Source organism: Lagenorhynchus albirostris, chromosome 11 (genome assembly GCF_949774975.1).
Source record: "Lagenorhynchus albirostris chromosome 11, mLagAlb1.1, whole genome shotgun sequence".
NCBI classification, from domain to species: Eukaryota; Metazoa; Chordata; class Mammalia; order Artiodactyla; family Delphinidae; genus Lagenorhynchus; species Lagenorhynchus albirostris.
The window spans coordinates 103,520,535-103,545,095 of record NC_083105.1 but is presented as its reverse complement, the minus strand read 5'-3'; the positions used below and the strand labels follow the sequence as shown (position 1 = coordinate 103,545,095).

The following is a 24,561-nucleotide window of genomic DNA, read 5'->3' as shown; positions in this document are numbered from 1 at the left end:
GAGTCCCTTTCCTTCCAAAAAAACCCCTGCATACTGAAAAGAACTAAGTACTTTCAATTAACTGTCTGCAGGCAGTCTCTTCTGTCTAAATCATCAAGAGGTCTCCACACAACTGGGAAGGACGTGAAAGGAAATGAAACCAATTCCAATTTCCTGTCACTGACCCGCCAAAGTCATAGCTGAGGGATTACAACACATTTCTGCAGAAGAGGACAAACAGAAAAGACAATGAGTTTATATCCTTACTAATATTCTTTGGTTGTTTTTTTTTTTAAGTAAAAGCAGCCCTGAAGGAATCTCTATCAAAGTCTGAAAGAAAAATGCGAAAAACACACATCTTCACTTTTTGATATTCTAAAAGAACTCCAGCCCAAAATGCAGTAAAAACCCCTACTTAGCACCAATGGAGGGGTATAGAGCTATAAAGAAGACTGTGTTAGGCTTTTTCTACAATCAGAAACCTGTAACACTTTTGAAAACAGAAATGAACACGGCTGTTCATCCAGCCTAGTATTCTGTCTCAGCTGGAGCAGGAGAGGAGCTTGTGAACCAGCCCTACAGACTCACATCACACCAGCCCCAAAGGCCTGGGATGTTCCATACCTCAAAACATTCTCATTTCCCATAATAATCTACGAACATGCATATTTTAAAGTTATTCATGTTTAAGCTCTATTACCTCTTAAAAAAATGAGTTGCAAATATTTCATACTTGCTATATAAAAATAATACTCTTATTTGTTCCAAATTTACCTCTTTCATGTATCAAATGTAGTTGCCCCCGTTTTACTATGTAATAATCTGGAGATAAATCTGTAATCCTCTTTCACTACTGTCTTTAGTCCTTAACCACATTCCCTCTCATTCACTATACTTTTTACGCTGAAATCTACTAATTTAGTCCGTTCTTCACATAGCAATTCCTCCACTGTTTTTATCGTTTAAGTTATCCTTTCCTGGATCTTCTCCATCACTTCCGCATTTTATTATCATGTGTACACCTGATATCTAAACCTAATCCATTGATTAGGTTTGAATGCCTTTGAAATATCTGCTTCAAAATAAAATTTAAGAGACGAGACATTATGTGTCACTCCGTGTGATGCCACAGGAAATAGAGACTACCACCACTGACACGGTCTTGCCACAAAGATTAAACCTGAATATGATCAGGCCTCTAGAGCAACCTACCAATGGAAAGGAGATACAGTCGGCCCTGGAACAGCATGGGCCTGAACTGGAGGAACCACGGATACTGAGGGCTAACTGTAAGTGATACACTGAGTTTTCCCAACAGTAAATACTACAGTACTACCCCATCCGCAGTTTGGTGAATCCGCAGATGCAGAACTGCAGGTATGGAGGGATGCATGTATGAGGACAGGAGGGCCAACTTTAAGTTATATGAGCATTTGCAGCTGGAGGGAGGGTCGGTGCCCCTAACCCCCGCATCGTTCAAGGGTCAGCTGTGCATGTTAGCTGGCATCTCAGTGATTCAGTCAATAAAATCCAGGAGGTAGAAAATTTAACAGAACAAATAATCTGTAAGTAATTAGAGAGAAAAAAAAAAAAACCCAAGAGGAAGAGTAAGTCTGCAAATTAAGAGACTTAGGTCACATATTATGTGATCATATGTACATGAAATGCCCGGAACAAGCAAATTCATAGACAGAGTCAAGCCATATGGCCAGGGGCTGGAAGGAATAGGAAATGGGGAGTGACTACTCTAAGGTATGGGGTTTATTTCAGGGAAGATAAAAATGTTCTGGAATTAGACAGTGGAGATGGCTGCACAACTCTGTGATTGTACTAAAACACATTAAACTGTATATTTCAGAAGGGTAAATTTTATGGTATATGAATTATATTTCAAAAAATCTTTAAAGACGAGACATATCAACCAAATACAATGCATGAGCCTTGCCTGGATCTCGATTCAAACACATCAGCTTAGGAAAAGACCTTTGTGAAACAACTGGGAAAATGTGAATACTGAATAAACAGACTATATGCTGATATTAGAATGACTGTTAATACCTGAGGTAATCATGGTATTTTCAGTTGCTAAAAAAGGGATATAATTATCCCTGGAAATACATACTAATGTATTTATGAGGTGTGCTTCAAGGTAATCTAGGGGTACAGTGTGGGGAACAGATGAAACAAGACCAGACACATGCTGAAAGCCGCCGAGGCTCAGGGACGGACACGGGTTTGTTACATTATTCGCTCCGCTTTGCGCACGCCTGACATTTTAATAATGAAAGATTTTAAAAGATGAGTGATGTAATATGCCAGTAAAACTTAACCAAGGCAAACAGTTCACTCCTCTCTAAAGTCTGTTTATTACATGTGAGCACTGTGCCCTAACACTCTAGCCTTTCCCTTTAATGGCCATTCTCCTCTTTTTCTATAAGCAGTTAAGTTCATAGGAAAACCAATTCCCATGAGGAAAAATTAAAGAACAACCTACAATTCTGAGATAACTACTATGGATTATTTAATGCTTTGGCACACATTCCAATTATTTTTCTTGGCATATACATACTATACAGCCTACATTTATACATGTACTTTAAAAAAATCATTCTATTAATATGGGTTTGTGACAGCTTTATTCCTCCACTTCTTTTGATCTATTTAAAGAGCATTATACCAAGATGCTTTTAAAATCCCTATACAGATGAACTGACATTCAGTTTGGAAACTTGACATGCTTGTGGACATTTTTTTTATTTGAGTCTTATGTACCTACCAGATAGCCATATTCATATAATGATGCTATATCAGAATTTTGCAAACATTCATGCAAAACATAAAATGCAAAATATGGGCTAATTGCTTAAATAAGCCAATCTGATTTTGACTGGGGTGGAAAGAGGCATTTCAGTTTCCTATCATAATAAGCCAGGTTCTTTTTAGCCCTGAAGGACTTAGGAGAGTAATACTGGATTCATCAGAGCAAGTCATATTCTAATTGGCATGCTTCATTTACATGAGGTATTCAAGCCACAACCTTGGCAAGATGAGGGACTAAAATGAAGCAGGGAATGGGAAAAAAGGATGGGTGAAGAGGGAGAGTAAAGACTGGGGTTTACACCAATTTTTTAGGATAAGCATAGGATGGGGGGCGGGGGGGGGGAAGGCCGGGAGACATACGAGAGTTGATTGTGACAGTCCTAGACAAGGGTGACAGGAAAAGAACATAAAATAGGGGGAGAAGGCGAGTCATATTAGGTATCTAAATATTTGTTGTTTGATATACTAAGAAATATATCATAGCCAAGCTCATTGTTATTTATAAAACGAGAGGTTTGTTTGTTTTATTCCACGAAAGCGAATGAAACAGTCAGATATTTTAACACATTTTTTTACAGCTAAGTAACATACTAAAACTCCGTAATAGTGACTATTTGGTAACAAGGTTCCATGTGTTAAATCTAACATAATAGCCACTGCTTACAGAGTGCTTACTATGGGTCCAGACACTGCACTAAAATCAGCACCGAACCACACATTATGTCACTCAGTTCTAATAAAACTTCTGAAGTTAGTAGTATCATCTCCACTTCACATATGTGAAAATTAAGACTTCCAGTGCTTAATTTACCTGTCCAAAGATATGCATCTAGTCAGTGGCAAAGCTGATACTGAAACAAGTCCGATTACAGGCCTAGGATGCTAATGATTATGCTCTAATGCCTCCAAAGCCTGTATTAAGGTGAATAAAAATAATATACATCTATTAGGTACCTAAGGTCACAGTCTGGCTCACAGTAGTGACAATTCTGAGTAGAGGTGGCTATTTGTAAAAATAACTGTACTGCACTTTCTCATCCCTAGCACCACATCACTAAGGGCCAGACTTCCTCCTCAGTGAGCTGGACCACCCCATACCTCATCCCCTGAGACTCGCCCCGGCAAGGTGACAAGTGGGGGTAATACAGCCTGAGACAATGGATCAGCAGCATGGTTCAGTGGAAGAACACTGAGGCTGGAATCAAAAGATCTCAGCTCCAGTGCTGGTTCCAAAATGTACGAGTCAAGGGGTCTTAAGCAAGTACTTTAACTTTTTTTCCCCCTGATTATCACCTGATTAATCAAGGGGTCTTAAGCAAGTACTTTAACTTTTTTTTTCCTGATTAATCACCTGACCTAACTGACTAGCTAACTAAACAACAAAACGAAAGTTAATAAAATTCATTCTGCCATCTCTGAGGGATGGCTGTAATGCTCAGATGGTACCCCTGTAAGAACCACAAGAAGCTGTGTCCCCAAAACATACTCACCTGTGAACAAATGACCACCTGGAGAGAAATGTCACATCTAAGGCAGAGAAATGAAGAGATCATGGGAAATTCAGGACAGATGGGAAGGCAGATGGCACAACTATGGAACATGTGGTTCTGCGCCAGCCTTAATCAGAAACACTGCATAACACAGCTGGATTTATGCATTAAACAACAAGCTCTAACAGTTTTCTCTTGTACGATGCTATCAATCCCTCCTGTACTTTATCACTAACACACTAAAATCTTGTAAGAGAAACGATAACTTGGTTTATACCTTATTCCAGCCGCTGGCATGAACTGTGGTCTCCACTGTACATTCCCGATATGCCTGATATGTCAATGGCCTGTAGAGATTTTTTTAAAAGTCTGTGTCACAAAGAAGGAAAATTCTAAATTTCCAGATAAATAAACATACAGTCACTACTTTGCTGTTGAACTTTTTGCTAAAGTAACACAGATTTGTCAACATATAGTTTTCTGTGAGACATGGCTTTTAACATTTGGTATGCGTTTTTCTTTAAGCATTATCTACAGGCTGAGATTTATGCTACCAGCTTGGGAAAGCAGTTTACAACATAAAAAGAGAAAAATATAAAATAACAAATTTTTTACAATTGCTTGAAACTTATCCAACAAGGCTTCTATGTTGGAGATAAATATAAACACTTGGGTTATTAATACAGAATCAAGTAATAACAAATAACAAAAATTACCTCATTAATAAAATGGAAAGAACAAGTTAAACTTTTTTAACAAGTTAAAGGCAAAAAATGTAAAATATTTAAAAATTAAAGAGACACTGTCACTGGAAGACTTTTCAAACTGGGGACATAAGTTGGAATAAGCAAGGTCAATAAATGAGCTCTATTTTTAACCTGGAGTCTTGTGACACCCAACCCTGGGGCGAGGCTCTCCTTCTGATTATTCCTGTCATACAGACACGTTTACTGAGGGGATGGGCGTGAGTGCTGCATTCTCAGCGTGGGCCCACGTGCAAATTAACACCAACGACAAAGACACTCCGTAGCAACTTACACATGAAGGCACCAAGGCTCTCGGACAACAGATTAGTAAAGATTGACCTCCCCCTCCCCCCACCACCTTTTGTTGGCAAAGAATTAACATATATGTAAAAAAGGAGAGGCGTCTTGCTTTTATAGGATTTTAAAATCCATTCCAAAGGCATTTTCTGCTCTGACCACCCCGGGTCTGTGATCTCTTCAGCCCATGAATATTTAAGATTGATAACAGGTACACTTACTGGTAGCCTATTGCTATGTTTTATATTTTTATACATTTGTGTTTTATATTCTATTGCACACTAGGAAACTGAAGCTCAGAAAAGCTAAGAGACTGTCCCAAATCCACAGGGCTGCAAGCAGCAACAGAGGAATAGGAATTCACACCCAGTTAGTGCTGGCTCCAAGGGACACGCCGCTGCTCCTAGGATTTTGAAATGGGCCATGACACACTGATGCCCCATGTAGCCAAGGAGCATCTGGACCAGGGTAATGAGGTCCAATAATCCTCATTATTATTGAGGAACACACCAGACTGCAGAGACTCGCTAAAAATAAAGAACCTACGACATCTCACCAATAATTTTTATAATAAATACATGTTCCAACTATAATATTTTTAACACATTGAGTTAAATAAAATATATTTAAAATCTGTATTTAATATCTTTACGTGGCTGCTAGAAAATTTTTAATTACATACATGTGACCTGCATTTTATCTGCTGGACAGCGTGTGGCTCTAGATGTTTCAGGAAACAGTTCTGATGACACAGGTATAGTTCTTTTCTGTAAGTCAATATAACGTAACAGCATAGTGACATTGAAGGAGTTAAGATATGAGGGATGACCGTCTTAATAAGATGTTATGTGCGACCTTCCTGCTATCGCACTGCCATTAAAGTAAGCGTAGAACTGTTTGAAGGCCCGGGCGACACACTAGGTGGTTGTAACACAGGCCTGAAGCAGACACGCCACCGTCTAACCTGCCTGTTGCTCCCTGCAGCTCTGCTTGCGTGCATCAGTCCCTTCATGGCCTTTCCTGAACTGCCTGCTGCGCTGTGCACCACGCCAGGCCTTACGCGGAGTCTATCAGGCTAAAGTACTTTAGCATCCTTCAGAATGAAACATGATTTGAAACATTATACGTACACACATATATGCACATAAAAGATCCAGCAGATTAAAACACTCAAAGGAAATCTTTTTTTTTTTTGCGGTACGCGGGCCTCTCACTGCTGTGGCCTCTCCCGTTGCGGAGCACAGGCTCCGGACGCGCAGGCTCAGCGGACATGGCTCACGGGCCCAGCCGCTCTGCGGCATGTGGGATCTTCCCAGACCAGGGCACGAACCCGCGTCCCCTGCATCGGCAGGCGGACTCTCAACCACTGTGCCACCAGGGAAGCCCTCAAAGGAAATCTTAAACGTAGAAAAATAAGTAGTTAAAAAATCAGCCCTATCTAATGAGCTACTTGAATTCAGCAAAGAAGAAAGGGGAGGGGAAAAACTTTTCTTTTCTTTTTTTTTTTTGGCTGCACTGTGCAGCTCACAGAATCTTAGATCCCCCGACCAGGGATCGAACCTGTGCCCTCGGCAGTGAAAATCTGGTGAAGTCCTAACCACTGGACTGCCAGGGAATTCCAGGGGAAAAACTTTTCAGATTGCTGGTGCTTGGCTGTATGAAGAGTTCAGGATTAGTTTCCCTACTTTAACAAAACTGTTTGGGGGAATAAGTAGTATTTTCCACCTTAAAAATACTGCCATCAACCTGTATAATACTTCTAGTTCATCATCAGTTATTTTCAGGATATTAATAACTTTTTGAAGTTGTTAAGTTTTGGGGGAAGACAAAACAAATATTCATCTAAGACTGTATTTTTTAAAATACAATTTACTTTGCAGTGAAAAGATCAATTTGTCCTGTATATCATGAAAAGGACTCCAAATACATATACTATCATACTGTTCTTCACATACATTGTACATATATAAAACTATAATGCTGTTCTTTGGAGAGCTCGTAATATCCCAGTAAAGTGGAAATGAACAGAGAAGCTAGGACAGAGGGAAATGACTTGACACAAATAGTCTGCATCAAAGCTGGAGACCACTTTTTGCCTTATGCTTCTCAGTTACTTTACTCCCAGTCCCAACTGCTTTTACAAGTTCTTTATGTTTGTATTGGCCGAAGCGTAGGCTCCTTCAAATCTAAGATGAAAGCTAAATATACAAACTCCATGCAAGTATGGCTGCTCTGGCTTAGCAGAGTGGAGCGGGCCTCACCTCCTCACAGCACTCTGAAAGCCACCGCTGCGCCTCCAGATTTCCTGTCTCAGTTTTACTTCCCCACACCCAGAATCTTCTCTCCCCATTTATTTTTAAACTTTCTATGTATAAAGTTAAGAAAATCCAAATATGATTTTCATTTCACTGTTTCTTATGTATAGCTGGGATTTTCACATTTGCTCATGTCACCAAAATATGCGGAAACAAACTGAATCATCCTTAGACCCAAACTGCTTTCTCCTATCAAATGGTAACGTATAAGCTTTGCCTTTGTGGAAGTAAGGGATTACTTTACTACAACAGTAATCTGGCATCTGAATGTTGGCCTCTTGAGTGAAGGAACAGTCTTCACCTTGTTTTAGTCGTCAATCTTCATTAAAAAACATTTTTTTAAATTCACACCAATCTGTTAATGATTCTCATAAAAGAATTAAGGGAAAAAAATTTTTAAGGTTTACAATAAATGACTTGGTTCTACTTAATATACTTTCATGATGAGCTTCTTGCCTTTGGCTTTAATAGCCAGCACGACAGCTAGGAAAGAAGTTTCCACAGTAGGAATGTGGCATCGGTTCCACAGGTAGGTGTGCAACCCGAAAGTGTAGCAACATCTGGGACACCCCAAATATGGACACAATGTCAATCCCACAGTACAATGAATAAAACCCCAGTCATTCCATTTACGCTGGTCACAAGGGAGTGCTGGTAAAAAGTGGTCAGCACAAGCGAAATAGCTTGTGTTTACAACCGGTGAAAGCATTTGTTGAAACCTGACAGCCCAACAAGTAAATACAAATGGTCAAATTCATGCTGGAACAATTAAATCACTGCTCAAAACGCAAAAAGAGATGATTTGGGAAAGCAAAAAAAGAAAAAGTAGGGGCTTCCCTGGTGGCACAGTGGTTGAGAGTCCACCTGCCGATGCAGGGGACACGGGCTTGTGCCCCGGTCCGGGGAGGTCCCGCGTGCCGCGGAGCGGCTGGGCCCGTGAGCTGTGGCCGCTGGGCCTGCGCGTCCGGAGCCTGTGCTCCGCAACGGGAGAGGCCAGAACGGTGAGAGGCCCGCGTACCGAAAAAAAAAAAAAAAGAAAAAAGAAAAAGTGAAGACAGTAAGTGAGAAAAGAAGTGACACTGTTCACCTAAAACGGAGGCTTAAGAGCGCAGAGGCCGTGGGGACTCACCGGCTGAGGAGCGTCTGCAAGGCCCCGAGCAGAGGCGCCCTCAGCTCCTGCGACGCCTTCTCCCCGAGGTGAGCCAAGCAGTCCTCTACGGAGCTGTCGGGGTTTGCGGGGCTGAACACAGGCGAAGTGTGGCGGTCGAAGCCTGTGCTGGCGAAGGCTGAAGACGACAGAAGGAAAACCCAAGTTAATGAGCAACGTCAGAAGCTGTGCTGTAAAAGCTCAGGGGGTTAAGATGCCAACTACCGGGAACTAGCTAGTAGTTAGTTATAAGCCAGTTAAAAATGTCAGATAATCGTCATGGGATATTAATGTTTCCTTTAAAAGGCCTTCAATTTAGAGGCTTCTTTTTTTTAAGGAAAGATTTTTATGAAAAATCTTACTTTCAAGAGAAGAAAAAGGCTCAACTGACATGGCAAAATACACAAACCAATTCTGTCTATCACCGCAGCCCCGCTCAGTCAGAGAATAAGTGAGAGCAACGCCCAGCTCTATCACCCCTCAAGATCTCAAGATTTGTTTTTACCTTTACAAATGTGGCTCTTCTTAAACCAGATTCTAATCAGTTATTCCACCTTAGAGGACCTCATGACTTTCATTCCCTTTTAGAGTGAGCTTCCAAACTCACAATCATGCACATGGATATATTTTAAAAGTATACAAGCTGCCCACTCACACAGCCAGCTTCTTCTCTGCTTCCTCACTCCCTGTTACACAGACGCAGCCCTGCTCTAACTGCAGGAAGGAGAGGCCAGATCATCCCTGGTCCAGGGTACAAATGGGGTGCAGGGCACAGACCTCCAGGAAAGCAGGTGGCTTGTACCCACTCCCAAGGGTTATCAATAACCTCCACAAAGCATTTATTGCATTAATGCAAAGCTTGCTCCTAGAAGGCTGCAAATTTCACTAGAGTTAAATATGTATTTCTTCAAGAAAGATATACATGGCTACAAAGTTCACAGATGCTGCACGGTCTGAGCAAGCCTGAGAACGCCCACTCTGATGCTAAGTCTTGGGGAATACAGGTTCGATGAGGAAGTGCATATAAGCCTTCGTTGCCATTTTCTTTTCTGCCTTTTGCCCATTTTGCCATGCAGTACTGTTATCAGAAATGGGCAAGGATTAAAACAGAATTATAACATTAATCAGTTAAAAATGTCAGTAGGGGCTTCCCTGGTGGCGCAGTGGTTGAGAGTCCGCCTGCCGATGCAGGGGACACGGGTTCGTGCCCCGGTCTGGGAGGATCCCACATGCCGCGGAGCGGCTGGGCCCGTGAGCCATGGCCGCTGAGCCTGCGCGTCCGGAGCCTTGTGCTCCGCAACGGGAGAGGCCACAGCAGTGAGAGGCCCACGTACCACAAAAAAAAAAAAAAAAAAAAAAAAAAAATGTCAGTAAAGGAAAATAAAAGAGAACATTAACATTAGGTCTTGTTAATGTTCAAAAGGGAGCTGATTTATAAACACGATTTCTATTTTTTCTTGTTAAAAATTACTGGGCAGGGAATTCTTTGGCGGTCCAGTGGTTAGGACTCGGCACTTTCACTGCCGAGGGCCCGGGTTTGATCCCTGGTCGGGAACTAAGATCCAGCAAGCCACGTGGCATGGCCAAAAAAAAAGAAAAAAAAAACAAAAAACCCAAAAATTAAAAATAAAAATCACTGGGCAATACACATCTACACAAAAACTTGTACATGAATATTCACAGCATCATTATACGTAACAGCCAAAAAGTGGAATCCACCTAAACAGCCATCAGCTGATGAATGTGCTGCATCTACACAGTGGGGTATTATTCTTCATACAATGGGATGAAGTACCGATCTGTGCTACCACGTGGATGACCCTTGAAAATACTATGCTAAGTGAAAGAGCCGGTCACAAAACACCACCCAGTGTATGATTCCATTTACGTGTAGACCCATAACAGGCAAATGCATGGAGACAGAAAGCAGATGGATTGGGGATGGAGACAGGGGGCTGGTGGGACTAAAAGTGGGAAGTTACTGTCAACGTATACAGTGTTTCTTTTGGCGGTGTTAAAAATGTTATCACTGCCACCACCATCTATAGCACATGAGAAATGAAAGCAGCATACTTACATTTCTCCCTTTAGTGTTATTAATATAAAGATATCAATCACACTGAACGGAAAGTAGTACCTTAACATGACTGTGTAGTCCATTACTTAACACCAGAAAAGGTTCCATCTACTCTGTTGGGTATAGTTTAGAAACTTATAAACAGATTCCCCCAGGAAAGAAAGAGGTACTTTCTAGTTTCACCCCTATAATCCTGTACCCATGAAGCTGTGTAATGTTGTGAACACTCCACTGTAAAAAAAAAAAAAAAACACCACACCAAACAACCCGCTAATTAACTAGGAAAATAAGGATAAAGAGACCTTCACAAATTTCTTTGTCCAGGGATTTTAGCTCTTCTTCAATTTCAGTTTTAACTTTTAATAAAACTTCTTGATCCAGAGATTGTGAAGCTATATCCTGTTGAACCCCTGAAACCAATAAGAAAGGTTACTAGTGAAAGAGGGGGAAAGAAAACATCAGAATATGGGTAGGATTTTAAGCATTAAGTCAGAAAATACAAAATCAAAACTCATGATCTTGACTAGGGGCGAGGAGATAACATAAAGATGAGGAAGCTGAGGCCTGGGTAGGTTGTCCCACGACTATGGAGGAGCTGTGACTGGAATTCAGGCCAGTGTGAGTACAGAGCCACTGATGCAGCCTGTGTCCTCCTCCTCATCTGGCTGGGCTGCTAGGAAGGAAACAGTTCAGAAACAGTTTTGACATAACAGGAAAGGAAACCTAAAAGGCTGTCTAGATCAGTGATAATGTCTCCTGAAAATGACATTCACGGCCCCTTACCTTCACATCTTCTTGCAAACTGCAGCTCAAGAGAGAAGGCCCATTATCATCAAAAGATTTATATCCTCCAAATTAAGAAAACCATGAATATACCAAAAGTATGGGGCACAAGCTATTCTCATGCAGTAAAAGGAAAAGTAAGGTCCTGGTCTGTAGCACAGAATGGAGAACAAAGAGGAAGACTCCAAAGGAGAAAAATAAACCAGATGCTGAACAATTTACTCATTTTTCCTGCCCCAGATATTTGGGGCAGAGTGTCATCATTTCATCTGAAACCCTGAATCCAACCATGATAGCTCACTCCTCCCATTCAGAATATATTTATTTTATATATTCCCAGTACTTTTACAGTTGTTTGTATCACTGCCAAGTTTTCTAAACAGAGGTTTTAGGCTTTAATATGCTTTCATCCTTTGCAAACAAAAAATTCTGAATTCAAAGATGAGCTTACTAATTTAATTTAGGTCAAGAAACTTATAGCATCTGTAAGTCTTTAAAATTCATTTGAAAACTAAAAGGTTAATAAACATTTCTGTATCTCACAGATTATCTGATTAGATTTCAACTTTCAAAGTTGACCAAAATAATTTTCCTTCAGGCTACATAAAACACTTTCCTTCTGAGCTGAGACTAACTAAAATAAAACTCAGACCCTCAAAAGGATTTTTTGTGGAAAATATAAAATTCCTTAGGTATTTCTAGTTGAAATGCAACAGAAAGGATCCCCTCAATGTCATGGTTAATATATATTTTATTTAATGACATTTCATTTAACATTTCTGCCTACATATATATATATATATATATATATAAAATATATCTTAGTTGAAACTATATACATAAAAATTTTATAACATTACCTAAAACAATATGCTACTAAACAACCAGTGGGTCACTGAAGAAATCAAAACGGAAATTAAAAAATACCTGTAGACAAACGGAGACAGAAACACAAGAATCCCAAATCCATGGGACGCAGCAAAAGCAGTTCTAACAGGGCAGCTTGTAACAACACAAGCCTACCTCAGGAAACAAGCAAAATCTCAAATAACCAAACTAACTTTACACCTAAAAGAACTACAAAAAGAAGAACAAATGAAGTGCAAAGTTAGAAGAAAAGAAATCATAAAGATCAGAGCAGAAATAAATGAAACAGAGGCTAAACTCAGAAAAGATCAATGAAACTAAGAGCTGGTTATTTGAAAAGATAAACAAAATTGATAAACCTTTAGCCAGACTCATGAAGAAAAAAAGAGAGGACCCAAGTAAAATAAAAAGTGAAAGAGGAGAAGATACAATCCACACCACAGAAACACAAAGGATTATAAGAAACTACTATAAACAACTGTACACCAATAAAATGGACAACCTAGGAGAAATGGATAAATTCCTTGAAACATGCAATCTCCCAAGACTGAATCAGGAAGAAAAAGAAAATATGAATAAACCCACTGCCAGTAATAAAATTGAATCAGTAATTAAAAACCTCTCCCAGGGCTTCCCTGGTGGCGCAGTGGTTGAGAGTCCGCCTGCCAATGCAGGGGACACAGGTTTGAGCTGTGGTCTGGGAAGTTCCCACATGCCGCGGAGCCACTAAGCCCGTGCGCCACAACTACTGAGCCCGCGACGTGCCACAACTACTAAAGCCTGTGTGCCTAGAGCCCGTGCTCCGCAACAAGAGAAGCCACCGTAATGATAAGCCCGCGCACCGCAACAAAGAGTAGCCCCTGTTCGCTGCAACTAGAGAAAGCCCACACGCAGTAACAAAGACCCAATGCAGCCAAAAATAAATAATTAAAAAAAAAAAAAAGAATCTGCCTTCCAATGAAGGGGACAAGGGTTTGATCCCTGGTCAGGGAACTAAGATCCCGCATGACACCAGGCAACTAAGCCCAAGTGCCACAATTACAGAGAAGCCCATGAACTGCAAAGAAAGATCCCGCATGCTGCAACTAAGACCTGACACAGTCAAAAATAAATTTTAAAAAAACACACAATCTTACGCAAAATTTGAAGACAAAATGTATCCTATGAATAAGGTAATCTTTGTAAATTCTCATAAAGCATAAACATCTATCTTTACGTATAGGCTTTGTTTTTCCAATTTTTTTTTACTGTGGTAAAATACATCTAACAAAATGTACCACCCTAACCATTTTTAAGTGTACAGTTAAGTAGTATTAATACATTCATAATGTTGTGCTACCATCCATCTCCAGAACTATTTTCATTTCGTAGAACTGAAGCTCTAGACCCACTACACAGTAACTGTCCATTACCTCTTCTCCTCAGCCCTTGGCAAACGCCATTCTACTTCTCTCTCAATTCTGACTACTCTAAGTACTTTATGCAAGTGGAATCATACAACATTTGTCTTTCAGGAACTGGCTTATTTCACTTCCAGACTTGTAATAAATCTCAAGTACTGCTTATAATTAGAACAGGTTTTCCTTTTAAAAGTAATCTGTAGTTTAGACGGCTCTACAACTTCACCGATTAATATCATTACACTAGGTAAAGTGACTTCCAGAATATACGTAACATTATTAAAACAAGGCAAACACAGACTGGGAAATTATTTGGGGTCAATCTTATTTCTTTCACTGAAATTCTCTCTCTCCATCTGGCTTCCTGGAAGGCGTCTCAGTAAAGGGGAAGGAAAGCTTTGAGGCCAAGCATTCCAGCTCATTACACGTGACTTTAGGCAACGAAAATAATCTTCCTGAACCTCTCCTCTTACGTAAACAGGAAAATAATACCTACCACAAAGAGAAGCTGTCAAGGGCAGTGAGATAAATTAGTTAAGCTCCACCACATCAAAAATGCTCAAAAGATAGTGGCTCCCACCCACCAATCCTTTTGACTCTCTAAAATGGGTTGTTACCATTGCACAGTGATCTTTCCCCAAACCTTGTCCCTGTGAACAGAATCAGCTTATCATAGATTTCTAATCAATGATGCTTATACAGAATCTGCTTTAAGTACTCTAACAGTCTGGACCAGCAGAAACAACCTTCTGACAGTTTAGATAATGCTAAGTGACATAAAGTGTCTGTTATAACACCAACAGTTACTCTCACTCTTCAATTGCTGCAAGAGAGAATGGCTTAATATCAATTGATCTAAAACTAAAATACAGAAACTTCCCTGGTGGTCCAGTGGTTAACAATCGTCTTGCAATGCAGGGGACACCGGTTCGATCCCTGGTCGGGGAACTAAGATCCCACATGCCGCAGGGCAACTAAGCCCACATGCTGCAACTACTGAGTCCACGTACCACAACTAGAGAGAAGCCCGTGCACCACAACAAGGAGCCTGCATGCTGCAACTAAGACCCGATGCAACCAATAAATAAATATTAAAAAAATAAAACTAAAATATATATTTTTCCTGAACACATGTCCAACAGAGTTTCATTAATTTATATTAAAAAGCACAGAAGGAAAGTTAATTTTTTAAATATAAGGGTACATTTCACAATAAATTCATCTGGGAAGTTTTACCAGGAAGCTACAGTTCTGAGTACCAGAAGGTCCCTGGTTTTCCAAATTTCCAGCAGATGTGACTGCCTCAAAGAGACTTGCCTTCAAACTTTTTCCAGGCTCAAATAATCTCTGGCGTGCTCAACAATGGAAGAATTTTGATCAGTCACTGCCATGAGCTACAGTGAACACAGTACTTTTAAGACAAACCCTTCTCTTACCTACCTGATCCTCCTTCACATGCACTTCCACAGCAGAAGCAGGGTGAGCACCATGCTGAAGAGCTTGGGTTAGCCTTTTAAGTTCTGCAAAAACATCTCAAACTCAACATCGGCCAGCTTGCTTCTGACCTGTCCTTAATCAGAAATACAGAACTCCTGAATATTTCAGACGCTTTCCAGGGAATACAACCTGCTGGATGAACCTTTTTATAAGGCTTCCTGACAAGAGAAGTAGTCCCTCCATTCCTTGCATTCTAGATTTTATACTCAAATTAAGCTGGATCATCAGAAAAATCCCCAGATAATATTACCTATTTGTTATAACTGAGCTGCACTTTGGTGCCATTTCCTTAGCTTTTATCCACAATTACATTAAGAAAGTGTCTTGAAATGTAATACAGTATTTGATATTGACATTTTCTACTGCATTTCTCTGTGCCTTATGTAATAAAGCTCTAAGTGAAAAAACAATTCTCTTAAAGAATAACATTCCACTTTAAAGAAAATAGTATAGCTTCTGGTTATGGGGAAAAAATCCTGGGAACTAAATGCAATAGTCCCCTTTGTGGTTTCAGTTACCCGCAATCAGCCACAGCTGGAAAATACTGAATAGTAAATTCTAGAAATAAAATTCGTTATTTTTATATTACACACCATTCTGATTAGTGTCGTGAAATCTGGTGGGGTCCTGCTCCATCCCACCTGAGACCTGAAACACACCCAGCATATCCAGACTGTATACACTATCCGCCCATTATTATAGGAAAACACCAGTACACACAGGGTTTGGTACTAACCGGCACCGTTCCAGGCATCCCCTGAGAATCTTGGACCATATTCCCCATGGAGGAGGACCTACTGTATACCTTCACTTATTTTTGGCTTTGCCTCAGAACCAAATTCACTGCTCAATGCTAGGATTACTGTATAGGACCCTATAGACTACATATCTATGATCTATTATTCCCACTATGGAAATGTAGAGTCTTCCTATTCTGACTTGATTGGAATTTATTTATTTATTCCCATTATGTATTAATTATAAGGCACATTAAATGATATATGGTAAGAAATTTTTAAAAATTAATTCCTCTTCCCACCCAGTATGAACTCACTGCCAATTTCTTCACTAACCAAAAAAGACATTTTTACCTAACCTGGACTGCTCTTCCTTTTCCTGATTATTTAATTCTGTCCACCCTGCAAGGACCAATTTTTTAAAATTAATTAATTAATTTATTTATTTATGGCTGTGGTTGGGTCTTTGTCACTGCGCAGGGGCTTTCTCCAGTTGCGGCAAGTGGGGGCTCCTCTTTGTTGCGGAGCACGGGCTCTAGGCGTGCGGGCTCGGTAGTTGTAGCTCGCGGGCTCTAGAACGCAGGCTCAGTAGTTGTGGCGCACGGGATTAGTTGCTCTGTGGCACGTGGGATCTTCCCGGACCAGGGCTCAAACCCATATACCCTGCATTGGCAGGCGGATTCCCAACCACTGAACCACCAGGGAAGTCCCAATTTTTTTTGGCTTCGCCAGGCGGCTTGCAGGATCTTAGTTCCCCTCCCAGGGATTGAACCCGGGCCCTCGGCAGTGAAAGTGCCGAGTCCTAACCACTGGACCGCCAGAGAATTCCCTGCAAGGAGCAATTTAAGTCTCTCTACTTTTCCACAGTAACTTCACTGACTACTTATGTATCACTGATGTTTGAACATGTATATCATTTAATCTGTGCCACATACTTTAACACTTAAATATATACTGTCTTATACCATTCAATGATATTATAGTTTATTATCATTAATCTGACCTGATTACAAACTACAAAATATTTGAGGTAGTCCCTTTGTCCTAGACTTGGGTCAAGTAAGGACTAAAAAAGTACACGAATACTTGATAGCAATAGCTATCACTGTCACTGTGATGAAGACTCAAAGCATTACGATGTATAACACAACAACTCTGCTGGAAAGAAAGGACACAAGAAAAAGACAAAAAAAAAGTTATAAATAGATTCAGAGGAATTAAAAAAAGTTATCAGTATATTCTGAGGCTACCTCAAATGACAAAAGTTAAAAGAAATAAAGAAAATGAGTAGTCATTTTATGTAAGAGAGTAAGAATACAGAACAACTACCTACACAGGACGGTAATGAGAACATTTATTTATGGTGATGGATTGTGATGGAGAACACTGAGGAGGAGGAATGGAAAGAATAAGACCTCAACCGCCATCTCCAAGCTTATCAGAGTTTTCAGAAATGACTTGCCCAAGCTCAAATAAATTATACAGAAAGAAGATTAGAAAGTAGATATTCTGATAAGTAAAATTATTACTGAATTCAAAAACATACAATTACAATTTTTGAAGTACAATGAATGAAAAATAAGGAATATATGAATGTTTTATCTGCCATCTGCCCCTTTCAGGAAAATCTGCACACCTAAGACACATACACACCCTCATACCCATCACAGCACCACCAACACCAATACCAGGCCGCAAAGTAAATGACAGGAATGTCTTGGTTACCGCATGCCTCATCCTGCCCGATTAAAGAAAAGCAGCTGATTAAAGGCGTACCTATTCTCATGAGACTAATGTGATGCTAATTACACACGACAAGTTGTCATACTTGATAATAAGCCATGTGGAAAACCTAAACCAGAAAAAGTCTACTGCTGTCAGGATACAAAAGGCTATTTCTTTAATAACCAATGACACAGACAGATTCACTGCTTTTCATTCAACCAGCCCCCACCCCACCCTGATTTTCAAAAGCACAGAGCTATGCAGTAGCACCAATGCAGCATAAATCCTGCACTATAAACCCAGAAAAATATCTCAAAGATAAACAGACTTTAGTACACTAAATCCCACCCACCTCCGTGTCAAAGGAAGGGTCAGGTGAGTCAGCAATCATCATACTCCAGCCCTGAAATGCACTCAAAACGAATATCAGACCAACAAGCTGAGAACAGCTCTATGTATGGCCTAGACCTTCCAGAGCAAATGCTTTCTAAATCTATGGTTCCCCAAACTGGGGCACATTAAAATTACTGAGAGAATATTAAATAATAATGAAGTAATAATTAAAGATACAGATTCCCAGGACCCAGTATGGAGCATCTGGTTCAGTAGGTCTGGGGCAGGGCTCCATAATCTTTGTTTTAGTAAGTGTTCAGGCAATTAGACTTGACAAATACTGCTCTTGACAACCCAAATAATTATAAGTAAATAATTATAATCAAATTATAATCAAATCAGATTATAATCAAACATCTACTGAATAGTACAGACAACACAGTTCAATTATTCATTCAACAGAAAAAACAAATACTCCAAATGATACCATACTGGACGAGTAAGAAACCAGATTTTTAAGAAACAAATTCTACACTTCCCCAGTGGTGCAGTGATTGGGAGTCTGCCTGCCAATGCAGGGGACACGGGTTTGAGCCCTAGTCTGGAAAGATCCCACATACCACAGAGCAACTAAGCCCGCACACCACAACTACTGAGCCCGCGTGCTGCAACTGCTGAAGCCCACGTGCCCAGAGCCCATGCTCCACAAGAGAAGCCACCGCAATGAAAAGTAGCCCCTGCTCGCCACAACTAGAGAAAGCTCACGCACAGCAACGAAGACCCAACACAGCTAAAAAAGAAAAAAAAAAAAAAAGAAACAACGAAATTCCAAAATAGTCAATCATAACAGTAGTTTTCAGGCTCCAGTGTTACCACATCCCCAGCTATCCTGCAGATTAGGGGAGAGATTTGAGGAAGGACGGATCTAAAGAGAAGAATGCAAAGAAAATCCAACGAGCACCCACTCAAACTCTGGGTTCATAGTAGTCAGGATCAAACATCTCCTGTTCCTGATAGAAAGAATGTAAAACAATTAAACAGTACACATCTCTGGAAATAATGAATTGTGAACCACTATTGGGATCGGGTTATGAGAACCTGTCTTGAAAAATTGATTTGAGATGGTGATACTCCCCAAAGTGATCTACAGATCCAATGTAATCCCTACCAAAACTTCCAACTGCAGGGCTTCCCTGGTGGTGCAACGGTTAAGAATCCGCCTGCCGATGCAGGGGACACAGGTTCGAGCCCTGGTCCGGGAAGATCCCACATGTCGCAGAGCAGCTAAGCCCGTGCGCCACAGCTACTGAGCCAGAACTCTAGAGCCCACGAGCCACAACTACTGAAGCCCATGCACCCTAGAGTCCGTGCTCCACAAGAGAAGCCACCACAATGAGAAGCCCGTGCACCGCAACGAAAGTAGCCCCCGCTCACTGCAACTACAGAAAGCCGCACACAGCAATGAAGAACCAACGCAGCCAAAAATAAATAAAATAAATTTATTTTTAAAAAAAAGGATGTTCAACATCATTAGCTACTAGGGAAATGCAAATTAAAACCACAATGAGGTGCCACTGCACACCACGAGTATAGCTATAATAAAAAACATGGACAATAGCAAGTTTGGCAAAGATGAAGAGAAACTGGAACCCTCATACACTGCTGGCGGGAATGGTACAGCCACTTTAGAAGACAGCTTGGTAGTTTCTTACAAAGCTAAACATGCTCTTACCACACAATCTAGCAATCATGTTCCTCGATATTGCCCAAATGAGTTGAAAACTTATATCTACATAAAAACCTGCACATGAATGTTTATAACAGCTTTACATATAATTGCCAAAACTTGGAAGTAACCAAGATGTTCTTCAATAGGAGACTGGATAAAAAAACTATGGTACATCCACACAATGATATATTATTCAGCAATAAAAAGAAATGAGCAACCACAGTGAGATACCACTTCACACCCATTAGGATGACTGTTACAAAAAGAGCAGGAAACAACAAGCACTGGTGAGGGTGTGGAGTAACTGGAACCCCCGTGCATTGCTGACTGGAATGTAAAATGATGCAGCTACTGTGGGAAAAAAGGATGGCACGTCCTCAAAAAAATTAAACATAGAATGACCCGCCAATTCTACACCTGGGTATATGCCCAAAAGAACTGAAAGCAGAGACTCAAACAGATTATTTGTACAGAAATGTTTATAACAGCATTGTTCACAATAGTCGACAGGTAGAAATAATCCAATATCCATCAGTAGACAAACAGATAAACAAAATGTGCTTATGCATACAATGTAGTATGATTCAGCATTAAGAAGGAGTAAAATTCTGAAACAGGCTACAACATGGATGAACCTTAAAGACATTATACTAAGCAAAATAAGCCAGACGCAAAAGAACAAATATTGTGCAATTCCACTCAAATGAGATTCACAGAGACAGAAAGCAGAATAGTGTTTGCCTAGGGAGGGAGAGGAGGGGAGAATGGGGGTTAGTGCCTAATGGCTGAACGAATAACAAGCCAGCATCACGACATGTATTTGACAGTCACATTACTAATTAACAGACATGAACTTACTCTCCTTCCTAACCTAAGAAATGTCTTACTAAATCCCTATTAATGACTACAACATCAAGGTGCTCTATATTAAAAGATGCAAAGTTGAACATAACAAGTTACCATCTGGCATCATATATGCAAGTCAACAGGACTTCTACTAGTCAGAATATATAATCTTGAACATATTCAACAAACTAACACAGTCTGGAAGAGCTGACAACTTCTGGAAAAGTTCAGAGTTAACTATTTATGGAAAAGTACGTACCCAGCACATGACTCACTTAGGAAAAAATGAAAGACATTTAACGTGACAGAAATCTTGAGTCACGAATAGGGTCACATCCTTTAGCCTCTTCTTTTCACACCTATTGCTTCATGAATTTGAAACCAAACCCTAACCACATTGCACCAATGCATGCTACAGCAGGCCCTATTTATAACAGCATGGCATAGAAGGGAGTTCTATATCACATTTTAGATAACAAATCGGACAGCAAAGCAGCGAAGACAGCAAGTAGAACCTAATTCTTCCTTCTAAGAAGTTAGCATACACATTTGTATTTATGTATTGACGTAATACTCTGTACTTAGGCTTAAGGAAACAATACAAGGATAACAACCAAATTTCAAAAACAAAACAAAAACGTCAAAGCAGGTAAACTCCTCAGATCCTACAATGTTCAGGTAGAAAAAAATTCTATGCTCAAGCAGGGGGGAAAAAGTTGATCAACACAGGTTTATGTAATTGCTTAAGGTCCTCACAAACTTAATAAACCACAGGGGTTGAAAAGGCCTGGTTTTTTGTGAGCATGAAATCTGTTACAGTTAAGAAATATCATAAATAAGTGGAATTTGGGTAGATGGGGAAGTACTTTATGTATTAGGGTGACCAACTCACCCAGTTTGCCCAGGATTTTCCCAGTTTTACTCACTCCTGGGCAAACTGGACAGCTGGTCACCCTGATGTGTAAATATGGGAGATATGTTAATTAGGACAGGGTAGTCTATGCGGCAGTGATAAATAAAGCCAGCAATTTCAGCAACTTAACCCAAAGGTCCCATCTCTCCCTTGTGCTCCATATCTAACCCGGGAAATTGGAGGCAAGGAAACTGTCATGCAGTCACTCAGCAATCCTGCCTGATGGTGGTCCTGCCCTACTACAGCTATGCCCTTAGGAACGTACATCCCCCTTAAATCCACAAGACAAGGGAAAAAAAACGGGGAGGAGGCATACTGGCTCTTAAATGTCACAGCCTACAAGTGCCACAAACCCCACGCACTCACATTTCACTGGCTAGGACTAGTCGTATGGTCCTGCCTAAATGCAGTTTCCCAGGGGCCCGGGAAGGAGACAAGAACAGACAGGGGAAGCAGCAGGAACCACTACCAGAGAAGTCTACTATTCTAGAGCAGCTCAGCTCAAGGGGAAAAATACAGATAGGAATAAGCATAGCTTGTTTACAGTCCAAGGCAATGACAGACATGAGACACACAGGTAATAGGATCAGGAAAACCAGCGAAGTCTCTTCTGTAGAACAGCCTGAGGGAAAAGGGAGGAACTGTGGGTTCTCCATGTAAGAGGCAATATGAGGAAGCTCAGTCTGCTTGTAGCATGCAAAATACATGACAGAGAAAACATGAAATGAAGAAGAAAAATCAGGAGACATTTGCAATACTTTGAGGCAGGACCTGAAGGATAATGGGAGAATCGTCACAAAATTGAAACAGCTGATAACAGTCGACAAATAGGGAAGGAAGCAGAGATAAGAGTTAAAGGATGACCCCTGTGCTTCAAGCCTGGATAGCAGGTGGTACCCTTAACAAATCACTGTAAGAACAGGGGCTAGCTTAGAGAGGAAGATAAAAAACTGAGTTCTAGACCTGTGTGTCTAATAATATTACAGCCACTAGCCACATGCAGCTTTTTAAGTTTAAATAAAAATTAAATAAAATTAGGGCTTCCCTGGTGGCGCAGTGGTTTAGAATCCGCCTGCCAATGCAGGGGACACGGGTTCAAGCCCTGGTCTGGGAAGATCCCACATGCCACTGAGCAACTAAGCCTGTGCACCACAACTACTGAGCCTGCACTCTAGAGCCCGTGCTCCACAACAAGCGAAGCCACCACAATGAGAAGCCTGCGCACCGCATCGAAGAGTAGTCCCCACTCTCTACAACTAGAGAAAGCCCACGCGCAGCAACGAAGACCCAACACAGCCAATAAGTAAATATTTTTTTAAAAATTAAATAAAATTAAAAATTCCGTTTCTCAGTTGCACTAGTCATATTTCAAGTATTCACATGTGACTTGTGACTGTAATACTGAAAAGAGCAGATACAGAACATTTTCATCACTGCATAAAGTTCTATTAAATAGTGTTTTTCTAGACCTATCAGGCTATAACTAGCAGGGGAAGGTTATAGAAACGTAAATGAAGCTAGAACTGGAAAGAAAATCTGCAGGCTGACAGATTGCCTTCTACCAGCAAACACTGGTGAACCACCTAAATACCCTACAGTAGGAGACCGTAGATATCTATTTATTGATGTGGACAGATATTCAAGTCTATTGTTAATTTTTTAAATGTTACAAAATGGCATGTACATGATCTCAGTTTTGTAAACCATAAATTCAAGTTTATATGTATCTATAAAAATGGGAAAATGTTAATATTTCATTATTTCAGTTACTGGATTATAGGATTTTTTTCTTTCACTTTTTTACCTTTCTGAATACTTTCAAATACACATATATAACTTATACAATTAAAAAGAATTATTTTAGTAAAAAAAGAAATATGATTAAAGGAAACGGATTTGGGCTTAATATAAAAAAAGAACAGGGACTTCCCTGGTGGTGCAGTGGTTAAGAACCCGCCTGCCAATGCAGGGGGCACGGGTTCGATCCCTGGTCCAGGAAGATCCCACATGCCACGGAGCACCTAAGCCTGTGTGCCACAACTACTAAGCCCATGTGCCACAACTACTGACGCCCGCGTGCCTAGAGCCCGCACTCCGCGACAAGAGAAGCCACCGCAATGAGACGCCTGCGCACCGCAACCAAGAGTAGCCCCCGCTCGCTTCAACCAGAGAAAGCCCGTGCACAGCAACGAAGACCCAACGCAGCCAAAAATAAAAGAACAAAAACACAGCATTTAGTTTTGTGCATAAATAGACTGAGCTCCTCAATAATGAGAAGAACAATGTTCCTTCTGCACTGTCATTGGGGGTTAGCAAATTAGGGCCCATCAGCCAAACCCCCCTGCATATTTTTACACAGCCCACAAACTAAGAATGGTTTTTACGTCTTTACATGCCTGAAAAAAAGGCAAGATTAGTACTTCGTGACATGTAAAAATCACAGGAAATTCCGTGCCCGAAAATAAAGCGTAACTGAGCCACGCTCACCCAGCCGTGCATTCCCCACGCAGCTCCAGCGACAGTGGAGACGAGCCGCCCACAAAGCCCGCGCAGCAGGGACACGGCAGGGGCACAAGGGCACTGTCGCACCCCCAGCCTCACTGCACCTGTGCACGAGCACATGCCAACACAAGAACAGAGCTGGACTTGGGACGTCGCGCTCCTCAGACACAGGGGAGCACAGATCATCCTGTCACCACACGAGACGGCACAGTCCTGGGTGGCCTGACTGTGCGAAGGAGCACGACATGCGCCACTGTTGCCAGGCTGAAGGCGCTCCTCACCGGATTCCCAACTCTGGACAGTCCATCAGAAAAATCAGAAAATTTTAAATGGAACACCTCATCACAAATTTCCTTGT

At 40.8% G+C, this 24,561-nt stretch overlaps 1 protein-coding gene across 7 annotated transcripts in view; it reads right to left on the bottom strand.

The window, feature by feature from the left end:
• BCL2L13 (BCL2 like 13) overlaps positions 1-24,561 on the bottom strand; it is a 66,088-nt gene that overhangs the window by 18,062 nt on the left and 23,465 nt on the right. For 4 of the 7 annotated variants that reach the window (XM_060164498.1, XM_060164499.1, XM_060164500.1 and 1 more), the window contains exons 3-5: positions 11,174-11,281; positions 8,777-8,933; positions 4,567-4,636 (exon numbers count right to left, since the gene is read on the bottom strand). In XM_060164498.1, coding sequence (XP_060020481.1) covers positions 4,567-4,636; positions 8,777-8,933; positions 11,174-11,281 — 335 coding nt within the window. Of the gene's footprint in view, positions 1-4,566; positions 4,659-6,014; positions 6,100-8,734; positions 8,934-11,173; positions 11,282-24,561 lie in introns of those variants that run through there. The other 3 variants (XM_060164503.1, XM_060164504.1, XM_060164505.1) reach the window with 3 other exon arrangements.